General features: G+C 40.6%; 1 protein-coding gene across 2 annotated transcripts in view; it reads right to left on the bottom strand.

Moving 5' to 3' along the window:
- The window catches only part of NIPA1 (NIPA magnesium transporter 1), a gene marked incomplete at its 3' end in the record, with an annotated part of 93,026 nt that extends 88,727 nt beyond the window's left edge, over window positions 1–4,299 (bottom strand). For both annotated transcript variants that reach the window (XM_080809540.1, XM_080809539.1), the window contains exon 1: window positions 4,126–4,299. In XM_080809540.1, the coding sequence (XP_080665666.1) occupies window positions 4,126–4,288 (163 nt within the window). In that variant the 5' untranslated portion in view covers window positions 4,289–4,299. The remainder of the gene's footprint in view (window positions 1–4,125) is intronic.
- Between the last annotated feature and the right edge of the window lie 15,989 nt (window positions 4,300–20,288).

Genomic DNA, 20,288 nt, shown 5'->3' with positions numbered 1-20,288 from the left:
GGTAACAGGTGGAACACCTGAATTACCAGTTTCCACTCTCACAAAACAACTCACTCAACTTCTGAGTGTCTTAACAGTGTTACTATACCTCTAGGCTGTACTCCTCAGCAAGGAGACTATGAAATCTGAAAAGGATTTTTTCATTATGGTAAAATATACATCACATAAAATTTACCATTTTAAACATTTTTAAGTATGTGATTCTATGACATTAAGTACAATCACATTGTTGTACAACCATTACCACCACTGATCTCCAGAACTTTTTCATCCTCCCAAACAGAAACGATGTACCCATTGAACACTAACTCTCCATTCCCTGCTTCCTGCGGTCCCTGCAACCTCCATCTGACTTTCTGTGTCTGTGAATTTGACTACCTACCTCATATGAGTGAAATCATAAAGTGTTTGCCCCTTTCTGACTGGCTTATTTCACACAGCATATTGTCCTCAAGGTTGATCTATGTTGTAGCATGTGTCAGAATTACCATGCTTTTTAAAGCTAAATAACATTCTCTTGAATGTATAGACCACAATTTGTTTAGCCATTCATCTGTCAATATCTGGATATTTGGATTGTTTTTACCTTTTGCTACATCCTTTTGTTCCCACTATAAACATGGGTGTACAAATATTTCTTCAAGACCCTGCTTCCACTTCTTTTGGGTCTATACCCAGAAGTAGATTGCTGGATCATATAGTAATTCTATATTTAATTTTTTGAGGACTCGCCATACTGTTTTGCATAGCAATTGCATCATTTTACATTCCCACGAACAGTGCACAAGAGTTCCAATTTCTCCACATCCTCACCAGTATTTGTGATTTTATGTTTTGTTTTTATAATAACCATTCTAATGGGTATAAGATGGCATCTCTGGGTTTTGATAAAGATTTTATTTATTTATTTATTTGACAGAGAGAGAAATCACAAGTAGGCAGAGAGGCACGCAGAGAGAGAGGGAAGCAGACTCCCTGCTGAGCAGAGAGCCTAATGCAGGCCTCGATCCCAGGACCCTGAGATCATAACTTGAGCGAAGACACGGGCTTAACCCACTGAGCCACCCAGGCGCCCGATGAAAGGGATTTTAAAAACATCCAGCTGGTTCATCCTGGTCTAGGGCATTCTACATACAGTAACTTACTATGCAATTCTCCAAAGCCTGCAGCAAATTCGAACACATGACTTTCCTGAGATTGCTTCCACAAAGCCTGTTTGAGGGCAGGATACCACCCTCATGCCATCAGACTCTTTGGGCATCCTCACCTATGTGCACAGAAATTCTAAAAGTTGTAACTGGCTTTCCACAAATGCTTTCACATCCAATGATTACCTTGTTTCTCTCACTTAGTTCCTGCTTTAAATGGGTTCTAACACTGTAAACAATCTGTGTGTCCTCTTCCCTCTTCCCATGCAGAGTCCTTCCCAGGAGTCAGGCAGTCCCCCATGAGCTTGTGTTGTGGAGAGTGCTCCTGGACTACCTGCGTACTCCAGTCACTGGGAAGGGCCTTTCAAAAGCATGTGAAAGCCTGTAACAGAGGAAGCCTTACCCTAAAACCCCCAGTAGAAGGGCTGAGACTAGAACTTACCTCTCCTGAAGTTAAAACTCCAAAGAAATGCTCTCCTGTGGCAATTCGTTTAAAGTTGAAACTTTCAGGGGGCACCTGGGTGGCTCAGTCTGCCTTCGGCTCAGGTCATGATTCCAGGGTCTGGGATGGAGCCCCACATCTGGCTCTCTGCTCAGTGTGGAGCCTGCTTCTCCCTTTCTCTCTCTCCCTGCTTCTCCTTCTCCCTCTGCCTGCCACTCCCCTGCTGTGTGCACTCTCTCTCTCTCTCTCTGTCAAATACAGAAATAAAATCTTTAAAGAAAATAAAGGGGAAATTTTCAGTGAGACAGGTTTTTATAGTATAAGAAACTGACCAGTCTCCTTTAATGCAGGAACTTGACCTCCTAGTCCTTAGCTACCTCTTCATTCCTCCTATCTCCTCCATTTCAGATATTTCATAATGGTCAACTCTGCTGCTTCTTAGCAGTGGTGGGAAAAGATTTTAGGGAGAGTAGATTCTAAAACTGCATATCCTCAGTACCTACAGTACCTGGCACATAATAAAAGCTTCATGAATATTTATTGAACAAATCAACACTAAATTTATCAAAACAAATGTATATGTCTGCCTTCCATCACTATGAGCAACCCACCCAACTTGAATCTGTGGCAGTGGGGGGTAAGTGGCAAAGTATGAAATTAGCAAATATCACATTTTCACTTTTATTCATTTAAAGGCATAGTATGTAGTAATAAATAACAGTATCAATCATGCCTGGGTTTTTTTCTGGTTGATATTTTTTTTATTTTCTTATTCACTAACTCCCTCAAACACATAAGCTGAGCTAAAATAACACTTAAGTTTTACTCGAAAAAAAATTTTTTTAATTAACTAAAGTCTGCATTAAGGTTTCCTTAGATTTTCCCTAATACTGTCATGTGTCCTCAGACGATTCCTGTGACAGTCTCTCAGACTTTACAATCTCAGCAAAGGACTGGTCAGACATTTTGCAGGCTGTTCCTCACTTCACGTTTGTCTGATGTTTTTCTCATGGTGAGACTGGGGTTGTAGGTTTTTGGAAGGACCACCATAGAGGTGGAATTCTCCTCTCACACATCTTACCAGTAGGCACATGTGTTGCTTAGTTTTGAGTCACTGCAAACACTTAACACACCCCTGAAGCCAATCAAATTGATACGTGCTCCCTGTGAACGTACCACTGCCAGATGTGCCTTCACATCTGCATCCTAAGGAAGTCATACTTGCTTTTATTTAGATTTTATGTAAACTTCAGTGTTTCTACTTTAAATGAATATCCCTGATTTTACATTGTCCTTTGAGATTACAGGTCCCTTTATCTCTTTCCTGAAGGGACTCCTGGCTCACCATTCGGGACACTCTAAGAAAGTTTCACCTATGATCTGGAATCAGAACTACCAAACGCATGACCTGGTGATCTCCTTTTCCCCCAGAGAACTCTTAACACCATTCCTGTGAAAATACAGCTAACAACCACAAGTTTCTCTGTCCTTCTGGGAGCAGCATTTCTTTTCAGTTTCAAAGCATGCTACATTTTGCATTCAGTAAACTGTCTCAGGCCTCTCTTAAAACAGAGGGACACTGGCAAAGAAATGTGCTACATTTCTCTCACTTTCCACATTACTAAGGAGTGGGGTTTGGTGGTGTATCCACCAGAGGAATACTAACTTGGTCCATTTTTTTGCTTTTTTAAAAAAAATCTGCCCTGCGCTTTCTTCACAGTAAAAGATCACTTGTAATCAGATGGCTCAAGTCTAAACCAGAGTGGCTCCATCCAGGACTCCAGGAACAGAAGCTAAAGCAAAGCGCAGACCTCTCCCTTGACCCTGAGAGTGAGCGCCTCCTTGGCCCACCCGTCCCGCCCTGGCCTGCCTAGTGCACAGTTCTCATTTCGGCACCGGCGAGGCCACTGCAGGGCGGGTGGGGCGCAAACGAGCGGGTCTTGGTCTCCCAAGTGCACACGAGGCCAGGGCCGCAGCCAAGGCTAAAGGGTCGTCGCTCCTTCTGGGCAAGGACTGCGCTTCGACCATTTCGGGAACACGATAAACGGGAAGGCTTCCCTAGCGGGGGGTGGAGGCGGGTGACAGGGACCCCTGGCTCCAACCGGGGGGCAGGTTGGTAGGCTGCGCGGCTGCGAAAGGAGTGGGAGGGTCTGGGAGGGAAGAAAGAAGTCAGCTACAGAAACGCTATCAGACTGAACAAGGCCTCTCCAGCCGCTAGAGAGGGAGAAAAGGCGTGGGGGACACGCAACGGCCTGGGCGCGGGCCGCCTCTGGAGCCGCGGGAGGGCAAAACGCGGCAGCCGCTGCTCCGCTTCTGGGGCGCAGGGCCGCGACCGTGCCTGCGTGCAGGTGGGCGAGGAGTCTCCCGCCCGCGCAGCGCGCCCCTCCGAGATGCTCCGCCTTCTCCCTGCGCCCGGCCCCAAACGGCGACCCCAACCCCCCCCCAACTTGCGGCCGCTCCCCTTCCCACCGCCCGGCCGCTCTTCCCTCCACCCCCACCCCCGACTCAGCGCACAGCCCGCGCGGCCCGCCCTACCTCGCCGCTTGGCGCGCACGATGCCCTTTTTCTGAAGCACGAACGTGGACCCATTCACCAGGCTCGACACGACGGCCACGCCCAGGCCAAGCGACACGGCGGCGGGGCTCGGGCTGCGCGCCCCCTCCCCGGCCGCCGCCGCTGCCGCCGCTGCAGTCCCCATTCCGCCCGCGCCCGCCCTCCGCGCCTGCGCCTGCGCGCCGCGTGCGCCCGGCCCGGAGTTGGGGGTGGGGGCGTGGACCCGGGGATCCGCGGGAACCGGACGGAGCGGAGGTTGCGGTTGGGAGCTGAGCATCTGCGGGGCGGCGGCGGACTGGGGGTGGGGAGATTTCCGAGTTCCGCCGAGGCGGAGAGAGGAGGAGGGGAACCTGGGCTCCGCGACAAGGTTGCGGTGAGGGGACCCGGGGCTCGGCTGGTGGGGGCGGAGCCCGGGTTCTGCGGACCCGGCGATGGAGGACGGCGCGGGGCTCCGGGAGGGCAGTGAGAGTGGAGAGGAGAGGAGTTGACCGCGAGGAGGGGACGGAGAGGGGAGTGGTAAAAGGGGCGGTGCTGAGGAAAGGGAAAGGCGGTAGGGGGTGCAGGTTGCGTTCCCAGAGTTGGCAAATGAAAACACAGGAAGCCCACCCAGTTTTATCTCAGATAAATAATTTTTTAGTATGTGTCCCATGCGATACTTGGGACCACCCCGGACCGGCAGGACGCGGCCTTGTGCTGGGATCCCGATTCCCACAAAGCCTCTCGGCGGAGGCCAATGAGGAAATCTCTGGTGGGGCCTGAGATGCCTGGACGACTCCGCTGTACACGCTCAAATGGGTCGACTGACCCGGGTGAAGTCAGCTGCCTCGCAATGGAGCCGTGAGCTTGTAATATCCCAGTTTACTTTTAATAAAATATATCAAAATTCGGGAATGAGGAAATAGTTATTTAAAAATTCCACAGTCCCACAACCCTAGCCTAATTATTATTTAGGTGTTCTCCCTTAGGTACATAATTTTACATATTTCCAATTACAACATATAAAGTATCCATTTTATTTAATGTTATAGTCAGTTTCCATGTTGCTACATAATTATTATTTTAATGACAGTATAATTTCCCATAAAGTTAATTACCATAATTTGTCCAACTATTTAGCAATTGTTGGTTGTTTTGGCTACCAGTTTTTTCTCTACTATAAATGATGCTGTAATAAATATCTTCCTAAATTTTTAAAATACTAGGTTAAAGTGTGTAAATCTATACAGCATTATTAGTTTGTGGAGCAATATGAAATCATACACTATTCTGTATGAAAACTTTTATGCTGAATGAGGGTAGCGCATTGTTTATTCTTTTTTGTTGTAACAGTTGACTCTTAACAACCCAAGGTTTGAACTGCTTGGGTCCACTTCTACTCATGTTTTTAACAATATAGTACTATAGGGGTGCCTGGGTGGCTCAGTGGGTTAAAGCCTCTGCCTTGGGCTCGGGTCATGATTCCAGAATCCTGGGATCAAGCCCCAAATCCCGCTCTCTGCTCAGCAAGGAGCCTGCTTCCCCCCCTCTCTCTCTGCCTGCCTTTCTGCCTATTTGTGATCTCTGTCTGTCAAATTAATAAATCTTAAATATATATATATATAGGACTATAAATGTATTTTTCCTTCCTTATGATTTTCTTGATGTTTTCTGTAACTTTATTGTAAGACTACAGTATATAATACATATAAAATATGTGTTAATCTGCTGTTTATGTTATTGATAAGGCTTCTAGTCAACAGTAGGTTATTAGTAGTAGTTAAATTTTTAGGGTATCAAAAGGAATACACAGATTTTCCTGTGTAGGGAAGGGTCTGGCCCTTAACCCCCACTTTGTTCAAAAGTCAGTTATGTATAACATAAAACTTGCCATTTTAACCACTTTTAAATGTACAGTTCATTGGCATTAATTATGTTGGCGATGGGCAACTCTCACCGCTATTTCTAAAACTTGTCCATTATCTGAAACAGAAGCTCTGTAGCCATTAAGCGATCATCCCCATTTCTCCTTCTTCCTATTCCTTGATAATTTATAATCTACTTTCAGTCTCTGAATTAGCCCATTTTAGATATTTTGTTTAAATGGCATTATACAGATGTTTGTCCTTCTGTGGGTGACTTATTTCACTTAGCTTGATTTTCCCTTGGTTCTAAGATTCATCCATATTGTAGCATCTGTCAGAACTTGATTCCTTTTAATAGCTGAGTATTATTCCATTGTACATATATACAACATTTTATCTGTTATTTGTTGGTGGACATTTGGTTTGTTCCCACCCTTTGGCTTTTGTGAATGATGCTGCAAAGACCATGAGCATGAAAGTATCTCTTTGAGTACCTGACTTAAAATATTTTGGGTATAATGTACTTAAGAGTGGAATTGCTGAGTCATATGGTAATTCTGTGTTTATGTTTTTGAGGAACTGCCAAACTTTATCATAGTCTCTGCACCATTTTCCTACCAGCAGGATATAAGGGTTCCAATTTCTCCACATTCTCATCAATATTTGTTGTTTTCTAGTTGTCTTTTTTTAATAGTTATCCTGGTAGGTGTGAAGTGGTTGCTTATTCTTTTTAAATATACCTGTGAGCGTAAGTGATGTTTCCTGAAATAAATACTAACTTCTACCATAAATCTTAGCAGAAGCAAGCAAATGAAAGCAGCAGCAACAGCATTGCCAACATAATCACAATTATTTACTTTTCTAATAATGCCAGTATTATTTAATACATGTATGTATATAATTTTTAAATAATGCCATTAGAGCTTTTGGCAAAAATAGTCATGCTCATTAAAAAAAGAAGAAAAAATTCAGTGAATTCAATAAATGCCAGAGAATATAAGACCTCACCCAAATTCCATCACCCTAAAATAACTATTACTACCATTAAGAGCTCCACTCCAAACATTTTTCCAGATGAGTATATGAGAAAAGGATAGACATTTATCAAATGGGAAGGCGCATATGGTATTTTAATTTGAAAGCAAACACTATATATTATCTGGATTTAACATTTAAAAAGCTGGTGTAAAAATGGAGTGACCACCGAAGCTGAGATAAGTACTATTCTACCACAAGAGATTCTGGTTCCTAAAAGATGCCTCTAAAATTAAGATGAGTGAAAAACACTATGAGATGGGAGTTACTATGTTTGTCTTAACTCTTAACTTTTAGACAGTATGACTTAACTCCTTGCAATGACAAATGAGGGAAGCTGCTCACTTACCAGCTCCTTGTGTTTTTTTTTTTTTAATTTTGTCAAGGTATATAACATTTAGAGACTACCCTGTATTCATAATTCTGTATTTTTATAATCTTACGTATATATTTAACTGGGTTCATATTCACACCATCCTTTAACCAATTTTCTCTCTTTTAATTCCCTAGAAAATTTCCAATGAGCGTATATTAAAAATAAACAACCATGGTTGCTGTAATCTTTGAGTTCTTTTGTTACGGAATGTTTGCCTGAACAACAAAATGGAAAACATAATATTTTCAAACTGTACTTCCTTTCCCTAAAACATTGTAGGCATTGTCTCATCTTCTGGCATTAAATGTTATGTTAACAGTGTGAAGTCACATTGAATACAAATGGGGTTAATGTTAAAGAATGTTAATGTTAAAAAATGATTGTTAATTTTGTTGGGTGTGCTAATGAAATTGTAGTTGTATTAATATCTTTATTACAGACAACTACTGAAGTATTTACATATGAAATGATTACATTGGGGATTTGCTTTTTAAAATTTCATAAGGAGATAAAATCAGTGTGTAAGCATATGTGCAAATGGATTTTTCAAGCAAATGACACCTGTTGCCACCTCCCCACAAGAAGATTCCTGCTGCAGGGAGGATAGCAACATAGGGTATGGATACTTGCCACCAAGAGCAGTAGTCACAAGATGTCTACTCACCCTATAGTTTATAAATGCCAGGGTCACCAACAGTGACATGATTCACATAGGCACTGGATAGAACAACACTTAACTCTCACACATAGGAAACAAAGCAAGATCAGCTTCAATAACGGGTTTTAGTCCATCAGGGTCATCAAGTCCCAGCCTGTGGCCAATGCAGGGCAATGGCCTGCGTTCACCCCTCTTTGGCTACAAGCTAAGGACCCCACATCTTAAGCAGAACAAAGGACTGCATAGAATCTGAGGCAGGGAAAAATATTGTCCTACAAGGTGATAAACCCAGCACAGGCTGCCAAGGCTCTATATGTCTTTAAAAAGTTCTAGGCCCTACACCCATTCTCATGCAGCCAAACGGGCCAGAAGACTGCACACATGTAATTGCCTTTCCCTTCCAGATTGAAAGAGTAAAAACACCAGAAAGTTGCTAATTAAGTTGGGCGACAAGTACAAAGTATCTGAGGATTGCATGCTATTTTCTCTTTATGTGTTTGAGAACATTCATTTTTTCTTTTTAAGTAGGCTCCATGGCCAGCATGGAAGTTAATGTTGGGGCCTGAACTCACATCCCTGAGATCAAAACCTGATTGAGCTACCCAGACACCCCTGCAAACATTCTTTTATTTTTTTTCCATTTTATTTTATTTTATTTCTTTTCAGTGTTCCAGCATTCATTGTTAATACACCACACCCAGTGCTCCATGCAATACGTGTCCTCCATAATATCCACCACCAGGCTCACCCAATACCCCACCCCCCTCCCTTCCAAAACCCTCAGCTTGTTTCTCAGAGTCCACAGTCTCTCATGGTTGGTCTCCCCCTCTAATTTCCCTCAACTCCCTTCTCCTCTCCATCTTCCAATGTCCTCCGGCTTATTCCTTATGCTCCACAGGTAAGTGAAACCATAGATACTTGACTCTTTCTGCTTGACTTATTTCACTCAATATAATCTCTTCCAGTCCCGTCCATGCTGATACAAAAGTTGAGGAATACACAATAGCCATTGCTGCTATGAATATTGGGGTACAGATGGCCCTTTTCACTACATCAGTATCTTTGGGGTAAATACCCAGTAGTGCAATTGCAGGGTCATAGGGAAGCTCTATTTTTCTTAAGGAATCTCCACACTGTTTTCCAAAGTGGCTGCCCCAACTTGCATTTACACCAACAGTGTAAGAGGGTTCCCCTTTCTCCACATCCTCTCCAACACATGTCGTTTGCTGTCTTGTTAATTTTGGCCATTCTAACTGGTGTAAGTTGGTATCTCAATGTCGTTTTGATTTGAATCTCCCTGATGGCTAATGTGATGAACATTTTTTCATGTGTCTGATAGCCATTTGTATGTCTTCATTGGAGAAGTGTGTGTTCATGTCTTCTGCCCATTTTTTGACATGTTTATCTGTTTAGTGTATGTTGAGTTTGAGGAGTTCTTTATAGATCTTGGATATCAGCCCTTTGTAGTGTCAGTTGTGAATATCTACTCGCATTCTATGGGTTGCCTCTTTGTTTTGTTGACTATTTCCTTTGATGTCCCTGCAAATATTCTTAATAGAAGTATTTGTGGGTTTGTATATTTTTTTAACTTTGAAGTCAGCCTGACTGTCAAAAAAAATTTTTTTTTATTTCTATGAGAAGGGTTTAAATACAAATAAGGAATCAGGAAAGATTGAATAATCTGTTTTTTTCCCTTCATTATAAAATATTTCAAATGTATATCAAACTGCAGAGGATAATATTTTAAAAAGCCGTGTCCTCATACCTTCAAATCTACCTAATCTTATTATTTTAATGTATTTTCTTCAAAATTTTAAAGCCAATATACAATAACAAAGGCTTTCTTTATTCCATCTCTCTTTTTTCTGCCTGGCATCTGCAGAATTAGTTATTATTCTTGAAGCTCAATAACTCATTTAGGATATATCACAGTATTGACCAATCTGTACCATTTCTCCTAGTACAAAGTATATCCTTTCTTTTTGTAGATTGTTTTTCTTTCTTTCAGCAATTTTCTTTTTTTTTTTTTTTAAGATTTTATCTATTTATTTGAGGAAGAGAGCGAGCACGAGTGGGGAAGAGGCAGAGGGGGAGGGAGAAGCAGACTCCCTGCTGAGCAGGGAGCCCAAGGTGGGGCATGATCCCAGGACCCCAAGATCATGACCTGAGCTGAAGGCAGATGCTTATGTTAACTGGCTGAGCTATCCAGGGGCCTCCAGCAATTTTCTACCACTGTATTTTTAAATATCTCCAAGATACCGTTCCCCCTCTTATGTCCTATAAGGTGAGTTTCCTATTTTTTTTAATGTATTTTTTTAATTTATTTGACAGACAGAGATCACAAGTAGGCAGAGAGGCAGGCAGAGAGAGAGGAGGAAGCAGGCTCCCCGCTGAGCAGAAAGCTCCATGCAGGGCTCGATCCCAGGACCCTGGGACCCGAAGGCCAAGGCTTTAACCCACTGAGCCACCCAGGTGTCCCGAGTTTCCTATTTTAAGAACACGGGTTATCCCTATGTTGGATAGTCTTTTGTTACATTTGCTTTCTTCTTAACAATCTCGATATTTATCCTCTATGTCTATAATCACTAATAGAATAACAGTGATATTCTATTTGTTTCATTAGTTCTGAAATTTCATTTTTCATTAAATCTGTGGTTGTGTACAGCTTGGTCTACCCACAACTATATATCTATATATCTATCACCCCCCTACCCAAATCAAAATACAGCAGATTTCTAAGACCCCCAAAAGTTTCTGCCTGAAAACTTCCAAACTCATTCTATGAGGTCAGCATTACCTTTATCCCAAATCCAGACAAAGAGTCCACCATTATAATTGGAAAATTACAGACCAATATCTCTGATGAACGTGGATGCCAAAATTCTCACCAAGATTCTAGCCAATAGCGTGAACAGTAAGTTAAAGGATTATTCACCAACACAAAGTGGGATTTATTCCTGGGCTGCAAGGGTGGTTAGACATCTGCAAATCAGTCAATGTGATACATCACATTAACAAAAGAAAGGAGAAGACTATATGATCCTCTCAATTGATGCAGAAAAAGCATTTGACAAAAATACACCATTCTTTCTTGATTGAAACTCCACAGTGTAGGGATTGAAAGAACATACTTCAATACCATAAAAGCCATATTACAAAGAGCCCACAGTGAATATCATTCTCAATGGGAAGGACTAAGAGCCTTCCTAAGGTCAGGAATATGACAGGGATGTTCACTCTCACCACTCCTGTTCAACATAGTACTGGAAGTCCTACCTCAGCAATCAGACAACAAAAAGAAATAAAAGGCATCCTGCAACTGTCCCTCAGAACACTGTATTACTTGAAATATAACCCATGGGAAATTTTACTAGTTACCAAGCACATTTAGATACAGCCTTAAGAAAAACACATACTGGCAACAGGCCTTTGGGGGAGAGAACGATATACGATATACGGCCTTGAAGCTGAGCAGTGGGGGATGCCTGGCTTGCTCAGGGTGGAACGTCGCCTGCTTCATTTTTCCTGTTATCTCCCCTTTCTCTCCCCAAAACCGCCCGTGGCTAGTTAGACAAGTCCTTTGAATGTGCTTGTTCAACTATAAACTTTATACTGCTCGTACAGACATATTTTGCCCTCCTTCTTGTTTATCTACAAGGCATCTGACTAATGTGTGGCCTTCTTCGGCTCTTCTGTGGGTTACTGTTTCTATCTAATAAAAGCGGGACTGAGGCGTTGTTCGGGGCAACAGTCTTCTCTACTGTTGTCCCCTGCTCCCTTTCTCTTGCAGCTGACTGGTTTGTGCCTCATTCTTCTCCCACTCGCTGACAGGAAGCAACAGCATTCAAATCAGCAAAGAAGTCAAACTCTCACTCTTCACAGATGACATGAAACTCTATGTGGAAAACCCAAAAGACTCCACTCCAAAATTGCTAGATCTCATACAGTAATTCAGCAAAGTGGCAGGATATAAAATCAATGCACAGAAGTCAGTTGCTTTTCTATACACTAATAATGAGACAGAAGAAAGAAAAATTAAGGGATCAATCCCATTTACAAGTGTACCAAAAACCATAAGATATCTAGGAATAACCAAACCTAACCTAACCAAAGAGGTAAAGAATCTGTACTCTGAAAACTATAGAACATTTATGAAAAAAATTGAGGAAGACACAAAGAAATGGAAAAACATTCCATGCTCATGGATTAGAAGAACAACTATGGCTAAAATCTCTATGCTAACTGGAGCAATCTATACATTCAATCTAATCCCTATCAAAATACCATCAACATTTTTCACAGAGCTGGAACAAACAATCCTAAAACTTATATGGAACCAGAAAAGCCCCCAGATAACCAGAGGAATGTTGAAAAAGAAAACCAAAGCTGGTGGCATCACAATTCCAGACTTCAAGCCATATTACAAAACTGTAATCATCAAGACGGTATGATACTGGTGCAAAAATAAACGCATAGAATATAGAGCCCAGAAATGGACTCTCAACTCAATGGTCAACTAATCTTCAGCAAAGCAGGAAAGAATATCCAATGGAAAAAAGATAGTCTCTTCACAAATGTTGGGAAAATTGGACAGCCATGACAGAAGAATGAAACTGAACCACTGTTTTACACCATACACAAAAAGAAAATAAAAATGGATGAAAGACCTAAATGTGAGACAGGAATCTAACAAAATCCTAGAGGAGAACAGAGGCAACCACCTCTGTGATCTCAGCCACAGTAAATTCTTGCTAGGCATGTCTCCAATGACAAGGGAAACAAAGGCAAAAGTAAACTACTGAGACTTCATCAAGATAATAAGCTTCTGCACTACAAAGGAAACAGCTGACAAAACCAAAAGACATCAACAGAATGGGAGAAAATATTTACAAATGTCTTATTGATAAATGGCTAGTATCCAAGATCTATAAAGAATTTATGAAACTCAACACCCCAAAAACACAAAGAATCCAGTCAAGAAGTCATGAACAGATATTTCTACAAAGAAGACATACAAATGGCCAATAGAAACATGAAAAAATATTCCACATCCCTTGGAATCAGGGAAATGTCAATCAAAACCATAATGAGATACCACCTCACACCAGTCAGAATGGCTAAAATTGAAAGGTGGGAAACAACAAATGTTGGAGAGGATGTGGAGAAAAGGGAACTCTCAGACATTGTTGGTGAGAATGCAAACTGGTGCAGCCACTCTGGAAAACATTTTTCCTCAAAAAGTTGAAAATAGAGTTGCTTTAGTCCCCAGCAATACTAGGTATTTACCCCAAAGATAATGTAATGTAATGATTGAAGGGGTACATGCACCCCAATAGTTATAGCAGCAATGTCCACAATAGCCAAATTATGGAAAGAGCCCAGATGTCCATCCATAGATGAATGGATAAAGAAGATGTGTTTTATATATATATATACATATATATACATATATATGTATATATATATAAAACATATATATATATAATAGAATATTACTCTGTCATCAAAAAATGAAGTCTTACTGTTTGCAACCATATGAATGGAACATACTAGAGGGTAGGAGGGTAAGCGAAATAAGTCAGAGAAAGACAATTATCATTCGATTTCACTCCTATGTGGAATTCAAGAAACAAAATAGAGAGTCATAGCGGAAGTGAGGAAAAAATAAAATAGGATGAAATCAGAGGAGACAAATTATAGGAGACTTTTAACTATAGGAAACAGTATGAGGGTTCCTGGAGGGGAGGTGGGGAGGATGGGGTAACTGGGTGATGGGCATTAAGAAGGGCACATGATGTAATGATCACTGGGTGTTGTATGTGATTGCTGAATCACTAAACTCTACCTCTGAAACAAATAATACACTATATGTTAATTAATGGAATTTAAATAAAGTACAATTTTTAAAAAAGAAAATAAAAGAAGTGCCCTCCTGATCTACACCCTTCCTCAATAAAATTACTATTCTGACTTCTATCATTATTATTTAGTTTTGTCTTCTTGAACTTCACAAGTGAATATAGTACATTCTCTCTTATAGCCGGTTTATTTCACTCAACCTAGTATGTGAAATCCATCCATGTTATTGAATGTTCCACTACTTTATTCTTTTGTGTGTGGGGTCATATTCCATTAGGTGAATATAACACAATTTATCTGGGCACCTGGATAGCTCAGTCAGCTAAGCATCTGCCTTCAGCTCAGGTCACGATCCCAGGGTCCTGGGATTGAGCCCCGCATGGAGCCCCAAAGACCTGCATCAGGCTCTCTGCTTCTCCCTCTCCCTCTGCCCGCTGCTCCCCCTGCTTGTGCTCTATTTCTCTTTCAAATAACTCTCTCTCAATAGTGAATACAATCTTTACAAACACACACACACACACACACACACACACACACACACACAATTTATCCTTTCTCTTGTTGATGGACATCTAGGTTGTATCCATTTGGGGATTATTATGAATGAAAACAGCTGTGCACATTCTTATACAAGTCTCTCTGTGAACACGTGCAGTCATGTGTATATACCTAGGAGTGGAATTTCAGAAGGTAAGCACATGTTTAGTCTTAAGAGAAAATACCAGTTTTCCAATGTGATTATACCACTCTATACTCCCACCAGCATTGTTTGACAGTTCTGGTACCACCCCAACTTTCTGACATTCACATTTAATCTCTTTTAACTCCCAGCAGAGATAAAATAATGGGAAGATCCAGAATAGTATGCATGTTCCTGAAGAAACCTCAGTAAAACATTGATTTTGTTCACCTAATTCTGGTACTGAAAACCATGATGTGGACAGAATGGGGAAAGAGGCCTAACAAAACCCTCCCAATGAAGCACATGTTGCTTTGATAAGCTACGTATCCCATACCCTCAAGTCCCACGTGGATGAGAAGGGATTGAGAAGCTTCCTTCTGGGCATGCTGTCTCCTCTGGTCTTTTTCCACCCTTGGGCTTCTGACACAGGAAGAGGGAGAGAGAGAGAATGAGGCAGAGAGAGGAAGAGAGAGAGAGAGAGAGAGAGAGAGAGAAAGCTCTGACACCCAGAGGCCAGAGAGTAGTGTCTCCTGCCTCACCTGCTGTGAGAGGCCAGTCCTCTGGCTCCTGTTTCAGGAATTCTGAAACCCACAGGTCCTTTATGTGCTCATTTGATAAGCATGGTTTAAAGCAAAGTCTCCCAGCTCTGCTGAAGGGGTCCCCATGAGGGGAGCCAGGACCATCAAGGGGTCCTTTCTTGAAGGTGGCAGCCCTCTGGTCAGAGTCTTTGAGCCTCCAGGTCTTGTGATTGGAGTAATGTTCCCCAGAAAAAGCCTGCTGGGCAAGTGGTGGAGCCGTGGTGGAGACAGCCGTATTTGTCTCCATCCTAAAGAACACTCATACAAGTTCAAGAGGTGGGCTTGGGGTTGTGGCCTTCTGGGCTGAGTCAACTAGGTATGAGCAGAGCAGAATGGAGCAGAGGGAGGTCCAGCAGCTCTGACCTTGAAAGAAACAAAGCCATCCCAGGTGCAGGTCTAGATGAGCCTTGGGCACCTACTCTATAATTTCTAACAATATCCAGAAATACTGGCCCACATACCAACTAGTGAATAGTAGATTTCTAGAGCTAAAAAAGGCCTTGAGAAGATCTGTTCTAAGTCAACACATGCATTATGCATGATATACAAACTGGAGGTTCCATAAGGGGCTAGCAACAGCCTATTCAGGGGTCTTGGCAAATGGATTGGGTTTTAAGTGCCATGGGAGTCATGGGGTGTGGGCTTTAAGATTTTAGGAAAGAAAGATGAATATATTTTAGGATGATATGGGTAAATTGAAAATAAGATTTTGAGTTAGATCCGTTAAAAAAATTTTTTTTTAAATCTCTCACCTCTAAAACTCTCTCAGCATTTCTGCAGAGGGAACTATCTAGGTGAGGAGAAGAAAGAATTCTTCATGAGGAATGACCGTGCCTAGCAATCAATTGTTTTTTTAATCTTTTTTTATTATAAAATATAACACCTTTGGAAAAGTACATAAAACAAATGTACAGTGAAACAAAGTATTATAAAGTCAATTCCCAGGTAACCGTCAACCGGGCCATGACCTACATGGTTGACTGCAGCCCAGAAGAACCTGACTGCTCTCATCTCAGAGCCACCTCCTCCCATACTAGAGGGAACTACTCTCTCGCTTTTCTTTAGAGCTTTACATCCTAAGGGGAGTCCAAGGGTTGGAAAACTATGGCCTCCCAAATCTGGAACCTCGTCTGTTTTTAAATTAAGTTTTGATAGAATATAATTACACCCATTCCTTTATGTACTATACTGTTTGTAACTACTTTCAGGCTACAAGAGCAGAGTTGAGTAGTTGCTGCAGAGACCCAGATGGCCGGGTAAGCCTAAAATATTTCCTACCTGATTCTTCAGAAAAAAATTGGGGTTCCCAGGTGTAGTTTATAGTTTGTAGTTTGTAGTGAGAGCTCTACCAATTTCCTCCAGCTGCAGGGAGGATTGGCGACTGGGAATTCGCTGCTGCCTACTTCTCTGGCAGTTAGGTGGGGGAAAACCTGGTGACAGAGTCTCTGGGCACAACCCTCAGTCAACTGATGCTTTTATAAGTGTAATTGTCTTTTAATTTCACTTTTAAATTATTTATAGCTAATGTAGAGAAATGCAATTGATTATTAAATATTGGTCTTATATCCTGTAACTTTGCTGAAATTGTTTCTTCTTACCTCTAATAAATTTTTAGTAGACTCCTTAAGGTTTTCTGTATAAAGCTCATGTCATCTGCAAACAAATTGTACATCTTCCTTTCCCATCAGGTTGCCTTTCATTCTTTTTCATGCCTAATTACACTACCTAGAACCTCAAGTTGAATTTGTTGAATAGATGTAGCAAGGGCAGACATCCTTATCTCATTCTTGATTTTAGGGAGAAAGATTTCAGCCTTGCAGTGTTAACTATGATTTTAGCAAATTTTTTGTAGATGCCCTTTGTCAGATTGAGGAAGTTCCCTTATACTTCTTTTTTTTTTAAGATTTTATTTATTTATTTGACACAGAGAGAGAGAGAGAGATCACAAGTAGGCAGAGGTGGAAGCAGGCTCCCTGCTGAGCAGACAACCCAATGAGGGGCTTTATCCCAAGACCCTGAGACCATGACCTGAGCTGAAGGCAGAGGCTTAACCCTCTGAGCCACCCAGGAGCCCCTCTCTTATATTTCTAACTTGTTGAGAGATTTTTTTTTTTTTTTAAATCTTGGATGGATGCTAGCTTTTGTCAAATTCTTTTTCTGAGTCTATTGAGATGATTATGTGTTTCCTTTTTTCCCCTATTAATATGATGTTTTACAAAGGTTATCATATGTTGAAACAACCAAATCCCACTTGCTCAAAATGTATAGTCGCTTATATATATATAGCTGGATTTGGTTTGCTGGTATTTTGTTGAGAATTTTTGCATCTACATTTATAAGGCATATTGGTTTATTGTTTGTTTGTTTGTGGTATCTTTGTCTGGTTTTGGTACTGGGATAATATTGAACTCATAGAATGAGTTGGGAAATGTTATCTCTTCTATTTTTTGAAAGAATTTGTGAAAAGTTGGTGTTAATTTTTCAAATGTTTGGTAGAATTCACCAATCAAACCATCTAGTTCTGAGTTTATCTCTGTGGAAAGTTCATTTTTTTTTTAGATTTTATTTATTTATTTGACAGAGAGACAGATCACAAGTAGGCAGAGAGGCAGTCAGAGAGGGAGGAGGGGAAGCAGGTTCCCTGCTGAGCAGAGAGCCCGATGCAGGACTCGATCCCAGGACCCCGGGATCATGACCTGAGCTAAAGGCAGAGGCTTTAACCCACTGAGCCACCCAGGCGCCCCTGTGGAAAGTTTTTTGAATGTTAATCAATATCTTTACTTTTTATAGGTCCATTCAGATTTTCCATTTCTTCTCAAATCAGTTTTTGTCTTTCTAGGAATTTCTTCATTCCATCTAGGTTATCTAATTTGTTGATAGATAATTGTTCATAGTATTCCCTTATAATCTCTTTTATTTCTGTAAAGTTGGCAAATAATATCCCCAGATATTTTCCTGATTTTAGTAAGTTGAGTCATCTCTCTTTTTTACTGGTCTGACAAAAGACTTGTCAATTTTGTTTGATTCTTTCGAAGACCAAATTTTTGGTTTTGTGAGCTTTTCTATTGATTTTCTATTCTGTAACTTATTTCCATTCTAATCTTTATTATGCATTCCTTCTGCTTGCTTTGGGTTTTGTTTGGTCTACTTCAGTTTGTTCTTCTAGTTTTTAAGTTTTATGCATTCCTTCTGCTTGCTTTGGGTTTTGTTTGGTCTACTTCAGTTTGCTCTTCTAGTTTTTAAGTTTTTAAGTTTTAAATTTCCCTTTCTTCCCATTCCTTTTCCTGGATACCGTAAGTTTTGGTATTTTGTGTTTTCATTTTCATTCATCTCAAAAGTATTTTGTAATTTTCCATCTGGTTTCTTCTTTGACTCATTTATTAAAAGTATGTTTTAAACAAGTGTTGGAGAGGTGTGGAGAAAGGGGAACCCTCTTACACTGTTGGGAATACAAGTTGGGGCAGCCACTTTGGAAAACAGTGTGGAGATTCCTTAAGAAAAATAGAACTTCCCTATGACCCTGCAATTGCACTACTGGGTATTTACCCCAAAGAAACTGATGTAGTGAAAAGAAGGGCCATCTGTACCCCAGTGTTCATAGCACCAATGGCCACAGTCGCCAAACTGTGGAAAGAGCCAAGATGCCCTTCAACGGATGAACGGATAAAGAAGATATGCTCCATATATACAATGGAGTATTATGTCTCTATCAGAAAGGAGGAATACCCAACTTTTGTACCCACATGGATGGGACTGGAAGAGATTATGCTGAGTGAAATAAGTCAAGCAGAGATAGTCAAGTATCATATGGTTTCACTTACCTGTGGAGCATAAGGAATAACCCGGAGGACATTGGAAGATGGAGAGGAGAAGTGAGCTGGGGGAAGTTGGAGGGGGAGACCAACCATGAGAGACTGTGCACTCTGAGAAACAAACTGAGGGTTTTGGAGGGGGGGTGGGGGGTGGGTGAAACTGGTGGTGGGTATTATGGAGGGCACATATTGCATGGAGCACTGGGTGTGGTGCATAAACAATGAATCTTGGAACACTGAAAAAATAAAATAAAATTAAAAAAATAAAATAGTTTTAAGTTTCCACATACTTTTGACTTACCAAATTTCTTTCTATTAATTTATAATTTCAGTAGAATTGAAATTACTTTGTTTAACTTCAGTCATTTTCATTTTATTGCTACTTGTTTCATGACCTAACATATGGTCTATCCAGGAGAATGTGCCATGTACACCAAAAAGGAATATCTGTTATGCTATTGTTGTGGGATGGAATGTTCAAAGGATGTCTGTTAAGTTTATTTGGTTATAGCATTGTTTAAGTCTTCTATTTCCTTGTTGATTTTCTGCCCAGTTCTTCTCTCCATTATTGAAAGTGGTGTACTGACATCTCCAACAATTAATTTGAGTTATCTATTTCTTTCTTCAATTCTGTTCATTTTTGCTTTATTTTGATGGTCTCTTATTACATAATGTTTATAACTACTATATCTTTTTATCATAGTTGACTTTTTATTAGTATATAAGGTCCTTCTTTATCTCTTGGAAATTTTTTGATTTAAAGTTAATTTTGTCTGATATTAGTATGGTCACTCCAGCTTTTTTTGGTTACTATTTGCATGGTGTATCTTTTTGCATGCTTTTACTTTCAACCCATTCTTGTCTTTGAATCTAAAGTGTGTCTCTTACAGATAATATATTGCTGGATCTTGCGGGCTAGGTTTTTTGTTTTTTTTTTTTAATCCATTCAGCTAGTGTTTGCCTTTAGGTTGAAGAGTTTAATCTGTTTATATTTAGTGTAATCACTGAGAACGTAAGAAGTATATCTTTAATTTTGCTGTTTTTTTATATGTCTTATGTCCTTTTTGTTATTCTACTCCTCAGTTACCGCCATTTTATGTTAAATAAATATTTTCTAGAGTGTCATTACAATTTTCTTGTTGTTTCTTCACCATATAATTTTTTGTTATTTTTTTTAGTTGATACCTTTTTTTTAGTTGATACAGTTAGGTTTTGCTATTTCAATCCCTTAGGTTTCGGTAAGGGCAATTATCCCCATGACAGAAAGACCTTGTTTCCTCTGTTTGTTGAATGACTAGTTATAG

This window comes from Martes martes, assembly GCF_963455335.1.
Source record: "Martes martes genome assembly, chromosome: 7".
Taxonomy (NCBI): domain Eukaryota; kingdom Metazoa; phylum Chordata; class Mammalia; order Carnivora; family Mustelidae; genus Martes; species Martes martes.
Note: the sequence above shows the minus strand (reverse complement) of the source record. Positions and strands in the feature narration are given on the sequence as shown.